Raw genomic sequence first — 23,823 nt, 5'->3', positions numbered from 1 at the left:
CTCTCAAGGTATTTCCTAGTTTCTTTGACTTTTGTTTTAAAGTGTGCTATGTTTATATTTACTTAGTTTTTTTCCCCCATTTTGTTGTTGTTGTTTCTGTTGTTACTGTTGTTATTGGACAGGACAGAGAGAAATTGAGTGAGGAAGGGAAGACAGAGAGGGGGAGAGAAAGATAGACAGGAGCAGACACCTCCAGACCTGCTTTACCGCCTGTGAAGCGACTGCCCTGCAGGTGGGGGAGCTGGGGGCTTGAACCGGGATCCTTAGGCCGGTCCTTGTGCTTTGTGTCACGTGCGCTTAGCCCGCTGTGCTATCCACCCCCCCGACTCCCTTCATTGTATTCTTTATGTCCTTCTGGGTTTTTTCTTTCTTGCTTCTTACCCTTTATTATTTTTAAGGTGGGGTGAGGGGTGGGTTGGGTGTGGGGAGAGGAACTAGGGGAAGGGGAAGAAGCCACAACGCTAAAGCTTCCTTCAATGTGGTGAGGGCCAGACTTGAAGCTGGGTGGCTTATATGGCAAAGCAATGCACTATGCAAAGGAACTGTTTTGCTGGTCCTGTCTCATTGCTTTTTCTAATGATGTTCTTTGATTTCGATCTCATTCCTTTTTGTGCAAAGTTTATAAGCAAGGTTACCATTGCAACTATATGAAATTCTTTAGAATTATAGTGGCCTATTTTGAACTCTTAACAGCCTGCTTGATTCACACATGAACTTTCCTCCTTTATTTTTCACCCTCTATGCTATCATGTACGTAGATTTGTATGTCGGATACCTATCAGCTAAGATTTATAGTTTAGGGCCTGGGTGTGCATAGTACTATGCTCGAGGACCTGCACCAGGATCTGGGTTCTAGCCCCTGCACCGCACTTGCTGCAGGGACACTTCACAAGCTGTGAAGCAGGTCTGCAGGTGTCTTTCTCTCTCCCTCTTAGTCTCCTCCCCTCTCAATTTCTCTCTGTCCTAGTCAATAAAATGAAAAACAAACAAAAAAAAGGCCATCAGGAGCAGAGTATTCATAGTATCCCACCACCTTCCAGCGGGAACACTGGAGACAAAAAAGAAAAAAGATTTATAGTTGGGTGAGATAGCATAATGGTTATGCTAACAGATTTTCATGCCTGAGGGTCCAAAGTCCCAGGTTCAGTCCCCCACACCACCATTAGTCAGAGCTGAGCAGTGCTCTGGTTAAAAAAATAATAAAAAAAAGAGAGATGTGATATACATATGGCTTTTGGAGAAGCACTTCAGTTTCCAGTGGAGAGAATGGGGACACAGAACTCTGGTTGTGGGAATGGTGTAGAATTGTACTTGTTATTTTGTAAATCACTAATATAAAAAAATTCTGCTTTATATTTAAAAATGTTTCTGCCATTTCAATTACATATACAGAAAGTCACAATATACAGATATACAAAAAGTCCCTATAAACCATAGCATAGGTCACCATATTTGTTCCAGCATTTACTATTGCTAGAGAACCATGTTTTTGTATAGCTTCATGTGCTGTCCACCATTTCTGAATGACTTTCTTTAGCATTTTTAGGCATTTAGAATTAAGGGGGAAAGTCTAGTGGTAAAGAATTATTTCTTTTTAATTGTAGGAGTCTTAATTTCTTTTATTTTCTTATTATTTTTTTAAATTTATTTCTATATTGGGGAATTAATGTTTTACATTCAATAGTAAATACAATAGTTTGTACATGCATGACATTCCCCAGTTTCCCATTTAACAATACAACCCCCACTATGTCATTTATCATCCTTCATGGACCTGTATTCTCCCCACCCACCCACCCCAGAGTCTTTTACTTTGGTACAATATGCCAATTCCATTTCAGATTCTACTTGTGTTTTCTTTTCTGATCTTGTTTTTCAACTTTGGCCTGAGAATGAGATCATCCCATATTCATCCTTCTGTTTCTGACTTATTTCACTCAACATGATTTTTTCAAGGTCCATCCAAGATTGGCTGAAAATGGTGAAGTCACCATTTTTTACAGCTGAGTAGTATTCCATTGTGTATATATACCACAACTTGCTCAGTCACTCATCTGTTGTTGGACACCTGGGTTGCTTCCAGGTTTTGGCTATTACAAATTGTGCTGCCAAGAACATATGTGTACACAGATCTTTTTGGATGGCTGTGATGGGTTCCTTAGAATATATCCCCAGGAGAGGAATTGCAGGGTCATAGGGTAGGTCCATTTCTAGCCTTCTGAGAGTTCTCCAGACTGTTTTCCACAGAGGTTGGACCAATTGACATTCCCACCAGCAGTGCAGGAGGGTTCCTTTGACCCCACACCCTCTCCAGCATTTGCTGCTGTTACCTTTTCTGATGTATGACATTCTCACAGGAGTGAAGTGGTATCTCATTGTTGTCTTGATTTGCATTTCTCTGACAATCAGAGACTTGGAGCATTTTTTCATGTGTTTCTCAGCCTTTTGGATCTCTTCTGTGGTGAATATTCTGTCCAAGTCCTCCCCCCATTTTTGGATGGGGTTATTTGTTGTCTTGTTGTTGAGTCTGGCAAGCTCTTTATATATGTTGGTTATTAAACTCTTATCTGATGTATGACATGTAAAGATCTTCTCCCATTCTGTGAGGGGTCTCTTGGTTTGGGTAGTGGTTTCTTTTGCTGTGAAGAAGCTTTTTAATTTGATGTAGTCCCATAGGTTTATACTTGCCTTAGTCTTCTTTGTAATTGGATTCGTTTCATTGAAAATGTCTTTGAAATTTATGCGGAAAAGAGTTCTGCCAATATTTTCCTCTAAGTATCTGATAGTTTGTGGTCTAACATCCAAGTCCTTGATCCACTTGGAATTTACTTTTGTATTCAGTGAAATACAGTGATTCAGTTTCATTCTTCTGCATGTTTCAACCCACTGTTTCCAACACCATTTGTTGAAGAGACTCTGCTTTCCCCATGTAATAGTCTGGGCCCCTTTGTCAAAGATTAGATGTCCATAGATATGGGGCCTCATTTCTGGGCTCTCAATTCTATTCCACTGGTCAGTGTGTCTGTTCATGTTCCAGTACCAAGCAGTTTTGATGACAATGGCCCTATAATACAGTTTGAGATCTGGGAGTGTGATGCCTCCAGTTCTGTTCTTTTTTCAAAAGATTGTTTTGGCAATTCTAGGTCTTTTCTGGTTCCAGATAAACATTTGTAGCATTTGTTCTATTCTTCTAAAAAATGTGCTTGGGATCTTGATAGGGATAGCATTAAATTTGTAGATGGTTCTGGGTAATATATTCATTTTGATGATGTTAATTCTTCCAACCCATGAACATGGAATATCTTTCTACTTCTTTGTGTCTTTTTCAATTTCTTTGAGTAGTGACTCATAATTTTCAGTATACAAGTCTTTCACTTCTTTGGTTAGGTTTACTCCTAGATATTTTATTGTTTTTGTTGCTATAGTAAAAGGAACTGATTTCTGGATTTCAATTTTTTCTAACTTAGTGTTTGCATAGAGGAATGCCACTGACTTTTGAATGTTAATTTTGTAGCCTGACACCTTACTGTATTGCCTGATGATTTCCAAAAGCTTCTTGCTGGATTCCTTAGGTTTTTCCATATATACTGTCATGTCATCTGCAAATAAGGAGAGTTTGACTTCTTCTCTTCCAATCTGTATGCCTTTAATTCCTTGCTCCTGCCTGATTGCTATGGCAAGAACTTCCAACACTATGTTGAATAGGAATGGTGATAGTGGGCAGCCCTGTCTAGTACCTGATCTGAGTGGAAATGCTTCCAGTTTTTCACCATTGAGTATGATGTTGGCTGTAGGTTTGCTATATATAGGCTCCACTATCTTCAGGAATTTTCCATCTATTCCCATTTTTTGTAGTGTTTTGATCATAAAGGGATGTTGTATTTTGTCAAAGGCTTTCTCTGCATCTATTGATATGACCATGTGGTTTTTGGTCTTGCTTTTGTTGATGTAGTGGATCACATTGATTGACTTACGTATATTAAACCAACCTTGCATGCCTGGGATAAACCCCACTTGGTCATGATGAACAATCTTTTTGATATACTGCTGTATCCGGTTGGCTAGAATTTTGTTCAATATTTTCGCATCTATGTTCATCAGAGATATTGGTCTGTAGTTTTCTTTTTTGGTTGTGTCCCTGTCTGCTTTTGGTATCAGGGTGATGTTGGCTTCATAGAAACTGGCAGGGAGTATTCCAGTGTCTTTAATCTTCTGGAAGACTTTTAAAAGTAGAGGTATTAGTTCTTCTTTGAAGGTTTTGCAGAATTCATTTGTAAAGCCATCTGGTCCAGGACTTTTATTTTGGGGGAGATTTTTGATAACTGTTTCAATTTAATTAGCTGTGATGGGCCTGTTCAAGTTATCCACTTCCTCTTTACTTAGTTTTGGAAGTTGGTAGGTATCTAGGAAATCGTCCATTTCTTCCAGGTTCTCTAGCTTGGTGGCATATAGTTGTTCATAGAAGCCTCGCATGATATGTTGAATTTCTGCAGTGTCTGTTGTGATATCTCCTCTTTCATTTACTATCCGATTTATTTGGGTCTTCTCCCTTTTTTGTTTTGTGAGTCTGGCTAAAGGTTTGTCGATTTTGTTTACTCTTTTGAAGAACCAACATTTACTTTCGTTGATCTTTTGTATGGTTTTCCTATTCTCAATGTTATTGATTTCTGCCCTAACTTTAGTGATTTCTGTCCTTCTGGTTGCTTTAGGGTTCCTTTGTTGTTCTTCTTCTAGGTCTTTAAGATGTGCAATCAGGCTGTTTATTTGTGCCTTTTCTTGTTTCCTAATGTGTGCTTGTATAGCTATGAACTTCCCTCTTAGGACTGCTTTAGCTGTGTCCCAAATGTTTTGATAGCTTGTGTCTTCATTTTCATTGAACTCTCGAAACATTTTGATTTCTTCCTTGATTTCCTCTTTGACTCAGAAGTTGTTAGGAAGTGTACTGTTGAGCTTCCACATTTTGGCACTGTTATCAATCTTTTGTTGATTGTTAAGTGTTACTTTAATTCCACTGTGGTCTGAGAAGATGCTTGGGATGATTTCAATGCTCTTGAATTGGCTGATGCTGTCTTTGTGGCCTAACATATGGTCTATCCTTGAGAATGACCCATGTGGATTTGAGTAAAATGTGTATTCCAGTTTCTTGGGATGAATGACTCTGAAAATGTCCAATAGTTCTAGTTTATCTATCTCTTCATTTAGCTCCCTTATGTCTTTATTGATTTTCTGCCTGGATGATCTTTCAAGTTGAGAGAGTGGGGTGTTGAAGTCCCCTACTATGATTGTGTTACTGTTAATATATTGCTGTAGCTCTTTCAGTAGAAGTTTGATGTATTTAGATGGCTTCTCATTGGGTGCATAGATGTTAATAATTGTTAAGTCCTCTTGATTGACTGATCCTCTGAGCATTAAGTAGTGTCCATTCCTATCTTTTAAAATCTTATCTATTTTAAAGTCTATCGTGTCAGATATGAGCATAGCTGTTCCTGCCCTTTTTTTTGGGCCATTGGATTGTATGATAGTTTTCCATCCTTTCACTTTAAGTCTGTGTTTGTCTTGTTGAGTTAGGTGGGTTTCCTGTAGACAGCATATTGTTAGGTTGTGTTTTCTGATCCATCTTCCTACTCTGTGTCTTTTAATAGGTGAATTCAGGCCGTTGACATTTATTGATATCAAAGATTGAAGATATTTTAACGCCATTCTTGTAGAGTTTTAGAGTGTTTTGATATATGTCCTATTTGTGGTGGTCTGATTGTTTATAGAAGACCTTTCAGAACTTCTTTCAGGGCGGGCTTGGTGATGGTTGCTTCCTTCAGCTGTTGCTTGTCTGAGAAGGTTTTGATGCTTCCATCTAGTCTGAATGACAGTCTAGTAGGATATAGTATTCTTAGCTGAAAGCCTTTCTCATTGAGCACTTGATAGATATCTTGCCATTCTCTTCTGGCCTGTAGTGTTTGTATGGAGAAGTCTGTTGCTAATCTTAAGGGTTTTCCTTTGTAGGTGACTCTTTGATTTTCTCTTGCAGCATTCAGGATCCTTTCTTTATCCTTATTCCTTTCCATTCTAAGTATGATATGTCTTGGTGTCTTTAGGTCTGGCTTAATTCTGTTAGGGACCCTCTGGGCTTCTTGAATCTTTATGTCTTTGATGTTGTCTAGACTAGAGAAATTTTCAGCTACTATGGCCTGGAGAATGCTTTCTTCCTCTCCTTCTCTTTCTTCCTCTGGTATGCCAATAATGCGTATATTGTTTCTTTTGAAGTCATCCCATAGGACTCTGTTGTTGTTTTCAGCATCTATTAATCTCTTTTTGAGATCTCTTACTTCCTTTTTAGTTGTCTCTAATTCATCCTAAATCTTGCTAATTCTGTCTTTGCCTTATTGATTCTATTCTCTCTGCCCTCTACTGTTTTCTGGAGTTCATCTATTTTGTTGCCCCGCTCTGATACTGTTTTAGCTTGTTCAGCTAGTTGCATTCTTAGCTCATTGATTTCAGCTTTCAGCTCTCTAATACCCATGAGATAATTAGTATTTTCTTCCATATTCTCATTTGTTGTTCCTGCATTTCTGATTACAATTTTTTCAAATTCTTTACTCACTCCTGTTATTATTTCCTTAGCTAATGTTTGGATGTTGAACTCGTTATTTTGTGCTTCACCCTCTGGAGGACTTTTAGCTGGACTCTTGTCCTGGTTCGAGTCTCCAATATTTTTTCTTGTTGTTTTAACCATTTTATATATTATGTTATGAGTTCCCTTTATCAGTACTTTTCAAATTATTGATCACTATTGCCTGGATTGACTTGTGTCTAAGTAAGTTAATTAAAGGGTTCACAGTGGTGGAAGTTAACGTTGTTTCAATCCCTGAGTTGGAGCTCATTGGTTTAAAAGCCTCTTTCTTTTTTTTTTCCTTCCCTGTAGGCTATGGGAGCCTGAGGGCTTTTAAACTATCAATAGGTTTCTTAGCTTAATCACTGACTCCTGACCAAGAGATAAAGCAGGGTGTGGCAGAGATAATCCAGTGGTTATGCAAAGAGACTTTCACAGCCCCTCAGCTATGCCACTGAGGTATAGGTCTTCTCCTGAGTTTTCCCGCTTAGATCTCTGTCCCCCAGCGTCCCTCCCTGTCGCTGCTCCAGATTCGGTGATTTACTGGGTTCCTGTGGTCATTCTAGTCCTGTCTTGTTTCGGTCCCGGGTGGTCTCCTTTGGTATTCCTAGTTGATCTGCGAGAGGAGAGGAGAGGAGAGGAGAGGAGAGGAGAGGAGAGGAGAGAAAGCAATCTTATTTACTTATTTTTATGAGTGATTTAATAATGATTATCAAGACTGTAAGATAACAGGAGTATAGTTCTACACAGTTCCCACCACTGTATCCCAACTGTTATTTTTTTCCTTATTAGGGGAATTAACGGTTTGCAGTCAACAGTAAAATATAATAGTTTGTACATGTGTAACATTTCTCAGTTTTCCACATAACAATTCAACTTCCTCTAAGTCCTCCTCTTTCATCATGTTCCAGGGCCTGAACACTGCTCCCTCCAACCCAGTGTCTTTTTACTTTTATGCAATGGAGACTTAATTTCTACAGCTATGAAGAAATGCTTTGCTAGATACAATACTTTTGGTTTACCTTTTTTTTTTTTTTAATTTCAGCACTTTAAATGCATAATTGCATTCTCCTTTCTATTTTTTTTTTATAGTGAGTCTTACTGTGGTTCTTTCTGGATTTATCCTAGTTGGAATTTATCTAGCTTCTTTTATTTTATTTATCCAGTTGTTATTACTATGATTATTAGTACCACCAGGGCTATTGGTGGTGTTCAGTGCATGCATGATGAATTCACAACTCCCAACAGACACTTTTCTCCTCTTCCTCTTTCTCCTCTTCCTCCTCCTTTGTATGATAGAAATAGAGAGAAATAGGGTGAGAGAGGAGGGAGAGAAAGAGAGAGATACCTGAAGCCTGCTGGGCCACTAGTGAGGCTTCCCGCCTGTAGATGGGGACCAGGTTCTTGAGCACGCTGACTGGTGCGCTTTACTGGTCGTGCCACTGCTCGGCTCCTATTTAACTTCTATTCTTTTCTTGGATTTTGCAAGTGTTTAGCCATTAATTCCTCAAATAAGCAACCTATTCTTTTCTTTTTCTTCTCTTTCTGGAATTTCCATTATGCATATGTGGGTCAGTTTAGTGGAGTCCATTAAGTTCTCTTTTCCCAGGAGAACATCAGCTTTAATATCCTCCTGGTCTCTGTGTGCAGTGGTTTTCAAACTCTGTTCCTGGTCAGCGTTCCAAGTTACGAGACCAAAGCCAATCCCTCAGGCCATTCCCAGATAAGCTGGAACACTGGATGCACAGCTTACCCTTCTGTTCCCATCCTGCTGGAGGAGTCCCCCGATGAGAGTCCTTCCACTGAGCTGTGAAATGTGCATGGGGGATGGGACCCTAAAGGGAATACTAAATACCTCTGTAGCTGCTTCACAGTCAAAGTCTCAGAAGCTTTTTGGATCAGTAGGAACTGTTGTGCCTATCCTAGAAACCTCCTAGGCAATTCCATCTATGAGAGCTGATCCCTCATTCACAAGGACCTGGGTTCAAGCCCCAGGTCCCCACCTGTAGTGGAGAAGCTTCATGAGTGGTAAAGTAGTGCTGCACGTGGCAGGTATTTCTCTGTCTCTCTCTCTTTCTGTCTCTCCTTCCCTCTTGATTCCTATCTATCTGTCTATCTCTATCTATCTATCTCAACCAGAGCACTGATCAGCTCTGGCTTATGGTGGTGAGGGGGATTGAACTTGGGACTTCACGGCCTTAGGCATGAGAGTTTCTCTGCATAGCTATTATGCTATCTACCCCTTCCTGATTTCTCTGTCTCTATTCAATAAATAAATATTAGAGAGAAGAATCCAAGCCCTATGTCACAGATCCTCTTCTGCCCCTAGGAGACCCTGGTCATCTCTGATGCACAGCCAGCTTGTCGCATCTGTCTGACACTCACATCTTTTCTTTTCTCCACAGTGCTCGGAGCCCCAGAAGCTCTTCAACATTGCCCAGGAGCTTTTGCACACGGAGGAAACCTATGTGAAGAGGCTGCATTTGTTAGATCAGGTACCGGCCTGGCCCAGGTCCCACTGCTACCCACATCATAGTTTCAGAGGCAAGCTCCCTATCTCTTAGCGTTGACTAGGTTTTTGGTTAGGGTGCCAATGTCTTAACTATCAGGGTCAGGCAATGATACACCTGGTTAAGGACACACGTGACTTAAATATTAAGATGCGGGCAAGATTAAGTCTTCCATAGAATCTTACACTTCTGGCTTTCAGAGTTTGTGGTTCTGGGCCAAAGTTTTGTCTGATCACTTTGAGGACTTTTTTTTTTCCTGCAATTAAATGGCCTCTGGGCCTGTTTCTGCATAAACACCCAGCAGGACAAGTCCCTGTTCATTTAGTACATGGGGTTTATGAGCAAGGGTTCATTAGGAGAGGAGGCTCCAGTGAGAATCCATGTTTACAAGAGCTGCTTCTGTTCATAGCTCACAGACACAGAAAGGAAATCAGTATTTTCCATTTCCCCAAAAGAAGTAGATGGAGGAAATTACCTGTCCTCATCCACAGGGGACTGTTCCTATCCCACCCTCATTCTTTACCCATTTTAAACTTATTTTAAGTCCACAAGGGTCCTGAAAGATGGTTTTGTGGGTAGAGTGTATGTATGGCATTCATGAGACCCTGAGTTTGATCTCCTGCATCTTATGAGAGTAACAGAGACAAATTGAACCCTGTGGGTGGTAGGGTGGTTGAAACCTGCTTTTGTTGTGTGTCTCTCCTCCTCGCTCTCAAAAATATCAACAAAGTGGCTAAATGGTGGTGCACCTGCTTCAGTCACATGTTACAGTATGCAAGGACACAGGTTCAAGCCCCCAGTCCCCACCTGCAGGGCGAAAGCTTTGAAAGTGGTAAAGCAGTGTTGCAGGTGTTTTTCTGTCTCGCTCCCTCTCTGTAATTCCCTTCCCTCTTGATTTCTGGCTGTCTCTAGCTAATAAATAAATAAACATAATTTTAAAAAAGTTAAAATAAAAGAATATGTCAACAAGGAAACATTGGGCCATTGTAATGCACATGAACAAGGCCTTGGATTCATTCCCTGATACCAAATGCAGGAAAAGAAACTATGAAAAAATTTAAAAAATGACGGTAAGATTGTTTGACAGGGGAGTCGGGCTGTAGCTCAGTGGGTTAAGCGCAGGCAGTGCAAAGCCTAAGGACGGACAGACATAAGGATCCCGGTTCGAGCCCCCGGCTCCCCACCTGCAGGGGCGTCGCTTCACAGGCGGTGAAGCAGGTCTGCAGGTGTCTGTCTTTCTCTCCCCCTCTCTGTCTTCCCCTCTTCTCTCCATTTCTCTCTGTCCTATCCAACAATGACATCAATAACAACAACAATAAAACAAGGGCAACAAAAAGGAATAAATAAATATTTAAAAAGGTTGTTTGAATCAATTTGAGGAAGTGAAGAAAACAGGAAGTGACAGAGCCTCTAGAGAGCTCTCACACCACTGCAGGAGCTCTGTGGAAAGCACCCACAGCAGCCCGCACCCAGTGACTGTGGGCTCCTATGCCCAGGTTTTCTGCACCAGGCTGACGGAAGCAGGGATCCCTCAAGAGGTCACCATGGGCATCTTCTCGAACATCTCCTCCATCTACCGCTTCCACGGGCACTTCCTCCTGCCTGAGCTGCAGACACGCATCACAGAACAGTGGTGAGTGCTGCTCATGGATGTGGGAAGTTGGGAGGGGGAGGGGAGGAAGGGGTGGGGAACGAGGGCGTGTGCGATTGGCTCTAGCCCTATTGGTGGTTGAGAGTCATATGATTCTGTCCCAACAGTTCTGTTGATTTGTGTCTGAAAAATAGCCTAGCAATCTGGTTTCTTGTGTATTTATGAGCCAGGCAAGGCCTGGGGGACCCAGTCTCATGGTACCTGGCCCTGTTCTGGGTAAACCCAGACCCCAAATCTCCAGGCCTTAGCTTCTTCATCTAAAATTCAAAGGGACTTTAATGAGCACTTTGTGGGACTTCGTGAAATATGTTATCTTCAAACATCAGAAATGCCATAGTATTACTTTATTTTTCTTCTTAGGAAATGCTCCATCTTTGTTTTATTTTTCATGTATTTTTTAAAGACTTGTTTATCAAAGGGGCCAGGTGATGGTGCACCTGGTTAAATGCATATAGTACTAAGCTCAAGGACCTGCACAAGGATCTGGGTTCAAACCCTAGACTCCCCACCTGCAAGGGGGAAGCTTCACAAGTAGTGAAGCAGGCCTGCAGGTATCTATCTTTCTCTCTCCCTTTCTATCTCTCCCTCCTCTCTCTCCATTTCTCTCTGTCCGGTCCAATAAAATGGAAAACATGGCCCCCTGGAGTGGTGGATTCATAGTGCCAGCACTGAGCCCTAGTGATAACCCTGGAATCCAAAAAAAAAAAAAAGAAAAGAAAAGAAAAAAAGATTTATTTATCAATAAGAGTGAGAGGGGGAGGACGAGAGAGAGAGAGAGAGAGAGACTACCAGAGTATCACTGGCACATGCAATGCTGGGGATTGAACTCTGGACCTTGTGCTTGAGTGTCCAATGTTTTATTATATGTGCTACCTCCTAGGATGCTTCACCTTTGCTTTGAAGATTGAGACTCCTCACTCAACAGTGGCCTTGGGTCCTCCTGCTGCCTCTCTGGGGTGTCTTTTGTCCCTCTACCACTTCTGTTCATTCTTAGCAGAGGAGTGGCTCAGGGGCAAGTGCAAATAGTAAATGGTCACAGTGAGATGTCTACCTTCCTCCTCTCCTCGGGGGGCTCTGCTCCCTGCCCCTCTTCAGTGGCCTGACGTGAGCCAGCTTTCTCCTGTGGCATCAGGAACACTGAGAGCTCGGTTTTGTGGGGACCTCGCAAACTGCAAGCTGCAGCTGGGCCAGGGAAGCCACAGAGGTCATGTCGTCAAAGGACGTCACGAAGGATGGGGGTCCCTCCCCTGTGTGGCTCCACAAAGGGGTGGTGCAATTTACAATTATTATTATTATTATTGGATAGAGATAGCCAGAAATCGAGAGAGGAGGGGGAGATAGAGAGGGAAAGAGACAGAGAGATACCTGCAGCCGTGCTTCACCACTTATGAAGCTTTCCCCCTATAGGTGGGGACCAGGGGCTTGAACCTGGGTCCTTGTGCACTGTGATGTGTGTGCTTAACCAGGTGAGCCACCTCCTGGCTCCTCAATTTCCAAATTTCTAGAAAGAAATGCCTCACCTGCAAAGCAGGTTCTGCTAAAATCCCCAAGACCATTGAATTAACACTCAGATGAGTGGTGACACAACTCACACCTGCTAGGCATAGTTTACTGAAGCCTCAGAGCCCAAGGGAGATTGAGTGTGTGCATGTGGCATGGCATGGCCCCTTGTGTCATCTTGTGTGGGAGTCCAGCACCCACCTGCCGCCTTCACAGGACTGAGGGCTTTGAGTGCAGTGCAGGGACCTTCACAGTCATACTACTGTAGCTGTCTTTTTGCACACATCTTTGCTCCTTCTTTTCCACTTTTTAAAATATTTATTTATTTATACCCTTTTGTTGCCCTTGTTTTATTGTTGTAGTTATTATTGTTGTTATTGACGTCATCATTGTTAGGACAGAGAGAAATGTAGAGAGGACGGGAAGACAGAGAAGGGGAGAGAAAGACAGACACCTGCAGACCTGCTTCACCACCTGTGAAGCGACTCCCCTGCGGGTGGGGCTGCTGGGGGCTCGAACCAGGATCCTTACACTGGCCCTTGCACTTTGTGCCACATGCGTTTAACCCGCTTCGCTACTGCCCGACTCCCTCCACCTTTATTAAGAAAAATCCCCCAAAGCTCTAAGGTCAGAGACTGTTATATGTTTTATGCTACTCAAAACTTTCAAACCTCTGTCGCAACTACAGTCAGAGTGGTGGTGTATGCTTTCCCATTCTTGCCAATCTTTGAGCAAGTCAAAGGAGAGAAAAGGCTTTCTTGACTCTCTTGGGATTGTGGTGATTCATCATTACAGCAAGGGGCTGTAACTAACTCCTGGTCTGAGCTACAGTTGTGTGTCTGCTTTCACTGGACCTCTCTCTCACCTCCAATGGGCACAGGAATTTCCAACTCATGTGACTAAGGGGAGGAAACTGGTTCGGAGATGATTGGTTTGCCCAGAATCACACAGAACTGGGAGTTGGGCCTGCCTTACAGCTCCTAGAACAGTCTCGATCCAACCACAACTGTGGTCCAGACCGTTTTCCATGACCCCATCCCTCTCCTTAGGGATACGAACCCGCGACTGGGGGACATCCTGCAGAAGCTGGCCCCATTCCTCAAGATGTACGGCGAGTACATGAAGAACTTCGACAGGGCTGTGGAGCTGGTGAGCACCTGGACTGAGCGCTCACCTGTGTTCAAGGACATTGTCCACGGCATCCAGGTAAGGCCTTAATGGCTTCAGGGGCTGAGACTAGATTCCTCTGGAACATAACTTGCTTCAAAAAAAAAAAAAGATTTTGTTGGGTGGGGTAGATAGCATAACGGTTCTGCCAACAGATTCTCATGCCTGAGGCTCCAAAGTCCCAGGTTCAATCCCAGGCACCACCATGAACCAGAGTTGGTCAGTGTTCTGGTAAGATGAATGAATAAAACGCCTTCATTTATTTCAAAAGATCGAGAGTGGCCTGACCCTGGGATGTTAAACATTCAAATCCTGTGTTCCACCAGTCATCTCTCTGAACACCATCATTTTTTTCTAATTCCAAACACAATACATGTTATGAAAATGGAGAAAATCAGGCTGTGGAGATAGCTTAATGGTTATGCAATATGCCTTTCATGCCTGAGGCACCAAAGGTCCCAGGTTCAAACCCCAGCACCACCAGAAGACAGAGCTGAGCAGTGCTCTGGTATAAAATAAAATAAAATAAAATAAAATAAAATAAAATGGAGAAAATCATTAAAATTATGGGATGTGTCCAGATGCTCTTTTGATGCTCAGGTCCTTAAAATAATCCCTAGGTACAAGCTGTCACTCTCATTTAAGGGGAAGGGAAAGTGTATTAAAGAGTCTGTAGGATTCATAACATCACAAATACATTTGGTAGGATTCAATTGCCACTTCTCATTCCACTGTGCCTCTAATCACTAGCTCACACATCTAGAAAAATGCTGCTTTGATGTTTTCTCTTTCTACAGGCAGCCGACTTGTATTTTTAGTGTATGGGTCCTTTTCTTTCTTTCTTTTTTAACCAGAGCACTGCTCAGCTCTGGCTTAGGGTGGTGCAGGGGATTGAACCTGGGACTTTGGAGCCTCAGGCATGAGAGTTTCTTTTGCATAACCATTATGCTATCTACCCCTGCCCAGGTCTTTTTCTTATTGATTTATATGTTTTTTTTTTAATCTGTCATTCATGCTACAAATTATCTTTTCTTGTCAATCTCCTGGTTTAAATGACATCCTCCACAAAATTTTCATTTTTCTTTTCTTTTTTTAATGTTTTATTTATTTATTATTGTATAGAGACAGAGAGAAATTAAGAGGGGAAGATGGAGAGGGAGAGAGGCACAGAGACACCTGCAGCCCTGCTTCACCACTTGTGAAGCTTTCTTCCTGCAGGTGGGGACCAGGGGCTTGAACCTGCATCCTTGCGCACTGTAGTGTGCACACTTAACCAAGTGTGCCACTGCCTGGCCTCCAAACTTTCGTTTTTCAAGTGGTCACGTTCATCACTTATCTTCAAAGGTTTATGAGAAAGGAAAGCAGGGACTGCTCCAGCATGTGCAGTGCTGAGCACTGAACCTGGGGCCTCATGCTTAGAATATTGCTGAGCCACCTTCCCAACTGCCACCAGTTAAAAAAAGGCTTGCTTATTTGTTTATTTATTTACTAATGAGAGAGAGAGGCAGAGAGAGAGAGAGAGAGAACCAGAGCATCACTCTGGCATATTTGATGCCAGGGATCAAACTGAAGATCTCCTGCCAGCAAGCTCAGCACTCTAGCCACTGCACCCCTCAGACACTGCTAATACCAGCCAACTCTTGTTTTCCTTTATTGGGGGGATTAGTGATTGACAGTCGACAGTCAACTACAGCAGTTGGTGCATATGTAACATTTCTTTTTTTTAAAATATTTCTTTTATTTATTTATTCCATTTTGTTGCCCTTGTTGTTTTATTGTTGTAGTCATTATTGTTGTTGTCGTTGTTGGATAGGACAGAGAGAAATGGAGAGAGAGGAGAAGACAGAGAGGAGGAGAGAAAGACACCTGCAGACCTGCTTCACCGCCTGTGAAGCGACTCCCCTGCAGGTGGGGAGCTGGGGTTCGAACCGGGATCCTTATGCCGGTCCTTGTGCTTTGCGCCACCTGCGCTTAACCCGCTGCGCTACAGCCCGACTCCCCATATGTAACATTTCTCAGTTTTCCACATAACACTCTAACCTCGGCCATCATGTTCCAGGACCTGAAAACTACCCCCTACCCCAGAGTCCTTTGCTTTGGTGCAATAGACCAACTCCAGTCCAGGGTTTCCCCCTCTGTTCTTATTTCTCAACTTCTGTCTATGAGCGGGATCATCCCATACTCATCTTTTTCTTCCTGGCTTATCTCACTTAACATGACTCCTTCATGATTCCACCAACTAACTAACTCCTTTCTTCCTTTTTTCCTTCCTTCCTTCCTTCCTTCCTTCCTTCCTTCCTTCCTTCCTTTCTTTCTTTCATGACAGCACTACAAATCTACTGCTCCTGGCAGTCATTTTTTCCTCCCCCCACCTTCCATTCTATTATTATTATTATTATTATTATCATTAGATAGGACAGAGAGAAAATGAAAGAGGAGAGGGAGGTATAGAGGGGGAGAGAGAGAGGGTGAGTGAGCGAGAAAGAGACCTGCAGACCAGCTTTACTGCTCATGAAGCCTCCCCCTGCAGATGGGGAGCAGAGGCTCTAACCTAGGTCCTTTCTCACGGTAACATGTAGCACTTAACCTAGTGTGCCCCCACCTAACCACCTCCCACCGACTATGAATAACCCAGAAGGTTTGACGGCTGCTGGACTTGCAAGTTCAATGTCCTGAGTTCAGTCCTTGGCATTGCATGTGCCAGAGTGATGCTCTGGTTCTCTCATAAAAAAAAAAAAAACAACAAATAATCTTTTAAAAATGAAAAAATGAATGAAAATGGTCCGGGAGGTAGAGCAGTGAATAAAGTATTGGATTCTCAAGCATGAGGTCCCCAGTTCAATTCTTGGCTGCACATGTGCCAGAGAGATGTCTGGCTCTTTCTCTCTCTCTACCTATCTTTCTCATAAGTAAATAAATAGGGAGTTGGCTGGTAGTACAGAGGGTTAAGCACAGGTGGCGCAAAGTGCAAGGACCGGCATAAGGATACTGATTCGAGCCCCCAGCTCCCCACCTGCAGGGTAGTCGCTTCGCAGGTGGTGAAGCAAGTCTGCAGGTGTCTGTCTTTCTCTCCCCCTCTCTGTCTTCCCCTCCTCTCTCCATTTCTCTCTGTCCCATCCAACAAAAACAACATCAATAACATCAATAATAACTACAACAATGAAACAACAAGGGCAACAAAAAGGGAATTAAATGTCAATAAATATTTAAAAATTAAAAAGAATGAAGTCCTTTTTAAAAAAAACATAAATTAAAAAAATCTTCACTGCTTACAAGTGCACTTGAAGTGTTCTGGGAGGTGACTCAGTAGGTAGAAGCCCTGCCTGCCAGAGGTGAGGTCCTGGGAAGACAAAACAAGAGCGGCTCCATAGAAAGCAGAGCAGTGGGAGTTGGGCGGTAGCGCAGTGGGTTAAGCTCATGTGGTGCATAGTGCAAGGACTGGCAAAGGATCCCAGTTTGAGTCCCCGGCTCCCCACCTGCAGGAGAGCTGCTTCACAGGCGGTGAAGCAGGTCTGCAGGTGTCTGTCTTTCTCTCCCCCTTTCTGTCTTCCCCTCCTCTCTCCGTTTCTCTCTGTCCTATCCAACAATGACATCAATAACAACAATAATAACTACAATAGTGAAACAAAGGCAACAAAAAGGAATAAATAAATAAATATTTTTTAAAAAAAGAAATCAGAGCAGTGTTCTGTTGTTGACGCTGCCTCACCTTCTCTTTCTACCCTCTCTCTATTTTTTTAAAAAAATATTTAATTAAATTTTTATTATCTACATTTGATAGAGCCAGATATTGAGAGGGGAGGGGTTAATCGAGAGGGAGAGAGACAGAGAAACACCTGCAGCCCTGCTTCACCACTTGTGCAGCTTCCCCCTGCAGGTGGGGGCTGGGGCTTGAACCTGGGTCCTTGCACACTGTAACCTGTGCGCTCAACCAGGTGTGCCACCACCCGGCTTCTCCACCCTCTCTCTACAAATATAATATAAAATTTAGTCTGAGGAGACAGCTCAGCAGATTTGTACATGCGCAAGACCCTGCCTGGGCTGTATCCCCAGCACACAAAAAGGGCATCTTTCGACCTGAGAATGGGTGCAGTGGCTAGAATATTTTTCTTGAAAGCATGGGGTCTGATTTCAAACCCCAACATCACATGTACTAGAATGATGTTTTGGTTCTCTCTTATGTTAGTAAATAAATAAATCTTTTAAAATTTATTTATTTGTTTATTTATTGTTGGACAGAGACAGAAACTGAGAGGGGAGAGGGAGATAGAGAGGGAGAGAAACAGAGAGACACCATTCATGAAGCTTTCCACTTATAGGTGGGGACCAGGGGCTTGAACCCGGGCCCTTGTGTACTGTAGTGTGTGCATTTAGCCAGGTGTACCACCACTGGCCCCATAAATCTTAAAAATGCAGCTTGATCCCCAAGGTTGTAGAAATTATTATTTTTTTCCATTTCTTTTTAAAAAATTTTTTTATTATCTTTATTTTATTTACTGGATAGAGACCGCCAGAAATCAAGTGGGAAGGGGGTGATAGAGAGGGAGAGACAGAGAGACACCTGCAGCCCTGCTTCACCACTTGCAAAGCTTTTCCCATGCAGATGGGGACCGGGGGCTCGAACCTGGGTCCTTGTGCATTGTATCATGTGCGCTCAACCAGGTGCGCCACCACCCGGCCTTGATTTTTTTCCATTTCTATGGTTTTTTTTTTCTTTTGTATGGTTCTCCATTTCTATGGTTTTTACTTTATTTTATTTTTTTCCCTCCAGGGTTATCACTGGGGCTCGATGTCTGTGGCCATTTTTTCTGTTTTATTAGCTAGGACAGAGAAATCAAGAGAGGAGGGGAAGACAGAGAGGGGGAAAGAAAGACACCTGCAGACCTGCTTCACTGCCTGTGAAGCGGCCCACCTGTAGGTGGGGAGCCGGGGGCTCAAACCGAGATCCTTATGTGGGTCCTTGCACTTTGTACTATGTGTACTTAACCTGGTGCACCACTGCCCACCCCTCTTGCTATGTATGGCATTTACACATCAAAAGTGCTATCCTAGAATAGCTTTCAGAAGGATGGTGGTATGGGATAGGAATCCAGTTTTATATCTATGAAGTCACTTGTCTAAATAGCCCTATGATCCTGAGTGCACATGTGCTCATACTCACACATTTTTGTTTGTTTATTTATCTATTTTAATATTTATTTATTTTTATCAGAGCACTGCTCAGCTCTGTCTTATGGTGGTGCAGGGGATTGAATCTGGGACTTTGGAGCCTCAAGCATGAGAGTTTCTTTGCATAACCATTATGCTATCTACCCCTGCCTAGCACACACACATTTTTGCATGTGTACATAAAACACACACAAATGTACAATGCAGAACAGATGTGCACGTATGTACGTGCCCTTGGGAACATAACACACGAGTACAGTACACAACACACAACAGCATGTATTACACATGTGCACAGACATGCTCCATGTACCCACATGCATTTTTCCACTTACCCTGGATATTTAATGGGCACTGAGTCCTCTAAACCAAGCTTTGGACATAGGCCCAGATTCAGGGTCACCCCTCAGTAACCCCTCCCTCCAGGAGTCCCGTCTGTATCTGTGACATTGATGATTTCCCTGCATCTAGCAGGCACAGGCTGGACTGTTGTTGAATGTCCTTTGCTCAGTCTCTCCAAACATCATTTTCCCATTCTGTGAAATATGGTTTGTAGTCAGCGAGGTGCAGGTGCTTGGGCCGGACTCCAGGTGCGGGGCTGCGTGGGGCTGTGTGTGTCTGTGTGTAACCCAGCTAACTGTTCCTCACAGAGCCTGGGGTAGGGCCTGGGATCTGTGTCTGGGCCCTACCCACAGAAGCAGGGGTGGGGCTGGGGTGTGTGGGGTCAGCAGGAGCCCCAGCTGTTTGTCATCTCCACAGAAGCAGGAAGTGTGTGGAAACCTGACCTTGCAACACCACATGCTGGAGCCCGTGCAGAGGGTGCCCCGCTACGAGCTGCTGCTCAAGGACTATCTGAAGAGGCTTCCAGCTGACGCCCCTGACCGGAAAGATGCAGAGAGTGAGTGGGCTGGATATTGTGCCTTGGCCTGGGAAGTAAGACCAGGGGCAGGTGCCTGAAGCCCTCGGAGAAGAGAGATACACAGGGTAGCGAAATAGGTCTGGGATGGTGTGTTGCTTTACCATGTGAGCGACCCCACCCGACTGAAGGAAGTTTCTGTGCTATGGTTTCTGCCTTTCTCTCTCTTTGCTTCTCTTCTGTCTATTTAAACACATTAACATGGAGCAGAGAAACTGTGGAGATGACCAGAGAGACAAAGAGACAGAAAGACAGACACACAGAGAGAGATGGAAATGGGAGAGAGACAGAGATAAGGAAAGAGACAGAGTAGGGGAGAGAGTCCTGAGTCTCCCTAGAAGTGGCTGAAAGTCTCTGAGGACAGAGGAGCATCCCCTGGCCCCCTTCCAATGTTAGAGATGAATGCTGGTTCTGGGGAAGTCAGCCAGTGAGTGCAGAGCTTACACCCAGGGCGTGGGTCAGAGGAGACCCCCTAGTGAATTGACCTACTGGGCTGCACCCCTGATCACCTACTGTGACTAGGGCCCATGCAGAGTGAGAAGGTGCCTGCAGTCTGACACTTCGCCCTCTCCCGCAGGGTCCCTGGAGCTCATCTCCACAGCTGCTAACCACTCCAACACCGCCATCTGCAAAATGGTGAGTGAGGGGGTTCCTGGGCTCCTCCCAAGGGAGGGAAAAGGAGGCCACCTGCCCCCCACCCCTGCCCCAGGGAACACTAGACAGGTCTTCTCCTTACTCACAGAGGACGGCTGGTAAGTTAGGTACCATGCTGTACCTCAAGTTCCCCGTCTGGAACTTGCCTCATTGGACCGATGAGAGGAATAAATGTGGGGCCACGAGGTGGCGCACCTGGTTGAGCGCACGTGTTACAATGTGCAAGGACCCAGGTTCAAACCTCTGGTCCCCACCTGCCAAGGTTAAGCTTCACAGGTGGTGAAGCAGGGCTGCGGGTGTCTCTCCCTCTCTCTCTCTCTCTCTCTCTCCCCCACTCCTCTCAATTTCTGGCAGTCTCTATCAAATAAATATAGATAATAAAAATATTTAAAATTGAAAAAAGGATTAAATGTGTCCCTCTGCATGTCTCAGAATAGAATCTGACACAGTGTTAGTTCTTAGGGTCACCATCATCCATCCATCCATTCATCCATTCATTCATTCATTCATTCATTCATTCATTCTCAAACTTTGTCCAAGCAGGTCTGTGGTTCTAACAACATGCCACAGCATGAATGGGCCCAAAGGTGGGGTGTGTGTGCCAGAAGCGCCCCCGCCAGGAGTCTTCTTTGTGGCCATATTAAGAGGGCAGGAGCGCCATCATCTGGGAGCCACTGGTCCTATCTCTCCTCAACCTGGGCCTCTGTCCCCCACATTCCCTAGCCTCCCTGCCTCAGTCTACCCGGTCTTTGACCGGGTACTCTTGGAACTCTGTGGGCGGTAGTTTTCTCAGTCCCTATTCAGAACAGCCTCAGCCTGCTATGTATCCAGGCACACTCAGCTTCCTGGCAGACACCAGGTGTGCACCCCACCCCAGCTCTCCCCAGTAGAGCTCAGCTATACACCCAGTTCCCCACTATTGACCACTTACTCTGCCCCTTGATATAGGTCAGGGGCTCACCTGTGCCCTAGTACACACTCCCTCCCCTGCCTGCTCCCCCTTCTGTCCATGCCAGCTACCCATTTCCCACTGTACTCACATCTTCTTTTTTAAAAATTTTATTTATTTATTTATTCCCTTTTGTTGCCCTTGTTTTATTGTTGTAGTTATTATTGTTGTTGTTGATGTCTTCATTGTTGGATAGGACAGAGAGAAATAGAGAGAGGAGGGGAAGACAGAGAGGGGGAGAGAAAGACAGACACCTGCAGACCTGCTTCACTGCCTGTGAAGCGACTCCCCTGCAGGTGGGAAGCTGGGGGCTTGAACCGGGATCCTTATGCCACACCGGTCCTGGCGCTTTGTGCCACCTGTGCTTAACCTGCTGTGCTACCGCCCGACTCCCTGTACTCACATCTTCTACCTGCCCTCATGTCAGAGAGAAGAGTCCTGGTAAACCAGCCTGTCTCTCTAGGGCAGTGACTGCTACCCTGTGGCAGGCCCAGCTCCCACAGTGCCACTACTGAAAGGTCCCAAGGGCTCAGCTCTTTTTCTGCTACATTCTCCCAGCCCCAGTGAACACAGTGACAGTGCAGAACTTCAGCTCAGAGATGGAGCCCCCAGCCGCACACCTTCTCAAGTTAGTGATTTGGCCAGAGTCACTCAGCCTGTCATGAGCTCAGGGGAAGTGATGTGCACGTTGTCTGAGGCCTCATCTCAGAGTGGCGCTGGGTCATATGGTGTGCAGTGTGCAGCACTCCAGGCAAGGCTACTCGAAAACTACAGCCGTGTGCTGCAGCTCAGTTCTCTAGCGAGAGACCTCCGGCAGTTCATTTGTCCTCTTTGTGACACTTCACCAGGTGGGTGCTGGAGCTAAGTGAGTTAGTTCCTGTGGTATGTATGGAGCACTAGTTAAGGGTGTCACCGCTGTTATTATTTTAAATAACTTTTAATTATCTTTATTGTTGGGAGTAGTGCAGCGGGTTAAGCGCGCGTGGAGCGAAGCACAAGGATCCGCATAAGGATCCTGGTTTGAGCCCCCGGCTCCCCACCTGCAGGGGAGTCGCTTCACAAGCGGTGAAGCAGGTCTGCAGGTGTCTGTCTTTCTCTCCCCCTCTCTGCCTTCCTCTCCTCTCTCCATTTCTCTCTGTCCTATCCAACAATGACACCAATAACAACAACAAGAGTAACTACAACAACAACAACAAAAACAAAAAAACAAGGGCAACAAAGGGAAAATAAATATTTAAATTTTTAAAAAATTATCTTTATTGTTGAATAGAGATAGCCGGAAATTGAGAAAGTAGGGAGAGATAGAGATAGATAGAGAGAGAGAGAGAGAACTACAGCCCTGCCTCACCACTTGCAAAGCTTTACCCTTGTGGGTGGGGAGTGAGGGCTCGAACCCAGGCTATTATTGTACATTGTAACATGGGCACTCAACCAGGTGGCCACCTCCCGGCCTCCGGCCACTGTTATTATTCATTGTCTTCACAGTGGCCTTCTATTCATCCTTCAGTACCAGTACCCACCTGGAGTGTCGGGATCATTGCCACAGCATGGCACGAGGCCACAATGTCAGGGCAAGGTCCCTCAGTGGTCCCACAGACCTCTGGTCCCTACGGCCCTGCAGCTGCCCGAGCCCCGTGTCTTTTGCAGGAGAAAATGCACAAACTTTTGGAGGTGTACGAACGGTTGGGTGGGGAGGAGGACATCGTCAATCCTGCCAACGAGTTGATCAAGGAGGGCCACATCTTGAAGCTGTCGGCCAAGAACGGCACGGCCCAGGACCGTCACCTGTTTCTAGTGAGCCCCCCGCAATGGGACTGCCCCGCCCTGCCCAGCCTCCCCGCCCCGCTCCAGAGGGGCTAGTCCCAGCCCTGCCCAGCCCGGAGCCCCGCCCAACCAGACCTTCCTAGCCACGCCCACCCTTAGAGCCATGCCCCCCACCTCTTACCCGGGGCACCTCCTCTCTGGGTGCACTGTCCCTGGACGCCTTCTCAGTGGGGTCGCCCGCCTGGCACCCCGTTTGCCCTCACCCTGTGCTTGTCCACCGCAGTTCAATAGCATGATCCTTTACTGTGTGCCCAAACTGAGGCTCATGGGCCAGAAGTTCAGCGTCCGCGAGAAGATGGACATCTCCGGGCTCCAGGTAGGTGCGAGCCTCTCTTCCCAGGCCTGCTGCCAGGGTGGTGGGAGCGCGGTGGAGATACCTGCTCGGGCCTGTGGAGCTCACACCGTACCACCTGGCCCCCACCGCCACCCCCATCTCATGAACGGTGGCTTCTGTCTTTTTTTTTTTTTGCTTCCAACGTTATTGTTTACACTAGTAGTGTCTACACTACGAATCCAATGCTCCTTGTGGCCAGTTTTTCTGTATCCCCCTTCCCCTTTTCTGCTTCATATTTGACAGGAGAGAAATGGAGAGGGGAAGGGAGAGAGAGAGGGAGAGAGAGAGACATACACACCCCCACAGATCAGCTTCTCCATTCATGAAGCATTCTCCCCTGCAGGTGAGAAGTGGGCTGTCGAACCCTGGGCCCTTGTGCATGGTAGTATGGGTGCTTAACCGGGTGTGCCTCTGCTTGGCCCCGGTGGCCTCTGTCTTGACCAGGCATTGACCCAACATCTGAGGGCACCTGGGCCTGGTGTGCTGAGCTGGGAGGACAAGATCCCCTGCCTTCTGGCTGGCCCACCAGCTAGGTGCTGCAG

The 23,823-nt window shown here is 45.0% G+C and overlaps 1 protein-coding gene across 5 annotated transcripts in view; it reads left to right on the top strand.

Moving 5' to 3' along the window:
* Positions 1-23,823, top strand: part of FGD3 (FYVE, RhoGEF and PH domain containing 3) — a 110,839-nt gene that overhangs the window by 59,005 nt on the left and 28,011 nt on the right. For all 5 annotated transcript variants that reach the window (XM_060200580.1, XM_060200578.1, XM_060200579.1 and 2 more), the window contains exons 4-10: positions 9,013-9,102; positions 10,614-10,750; positions 13,318-13,474; positions 19,364-19,502; positions 20,098-20,156; positions 22,771-22,917; positions 23,171-23,263. In XM_060200580.1, the coding sequence (XP_060056563.1) occupies positions 9,013-9,102; positions 10,614-10,750; positions 13,318-13,474; positions 19,364-19,502; positions 20,098-20,156; positions 22,771-22,917; positions 23,171-23,263 (822 nt within the window). The remainder of the gene's footprint in view (positions 1-9,012; positions 9,103-10,613; positions 10,751-13,317; positions 13,475-19,363; positions 19,503-20,097; positions 20,157-22,770; positions 22,918-23,170; positions 23,264-23,823) is intronic.

This window comes from Erinaceus europaeus, chromosome 10 (assembly GCF_950295315.1).
Source record: "Erinaceus europaeus chromosome 10, mEriEur2.1, whole genome shotgun sequence".
NCBI classification, from domain to species: Eukaryota; Metazoa; Chordata; class Mammalia; order Eulipotyphla; family Erinaceidae; genus Erinaceus; species Erinaceus europaeus.
The sequence above is the reverse complement of the archived record's forward strand: the minus strand, read 5'-3'. Positions and strand labels throughout refer to the sequence as shown.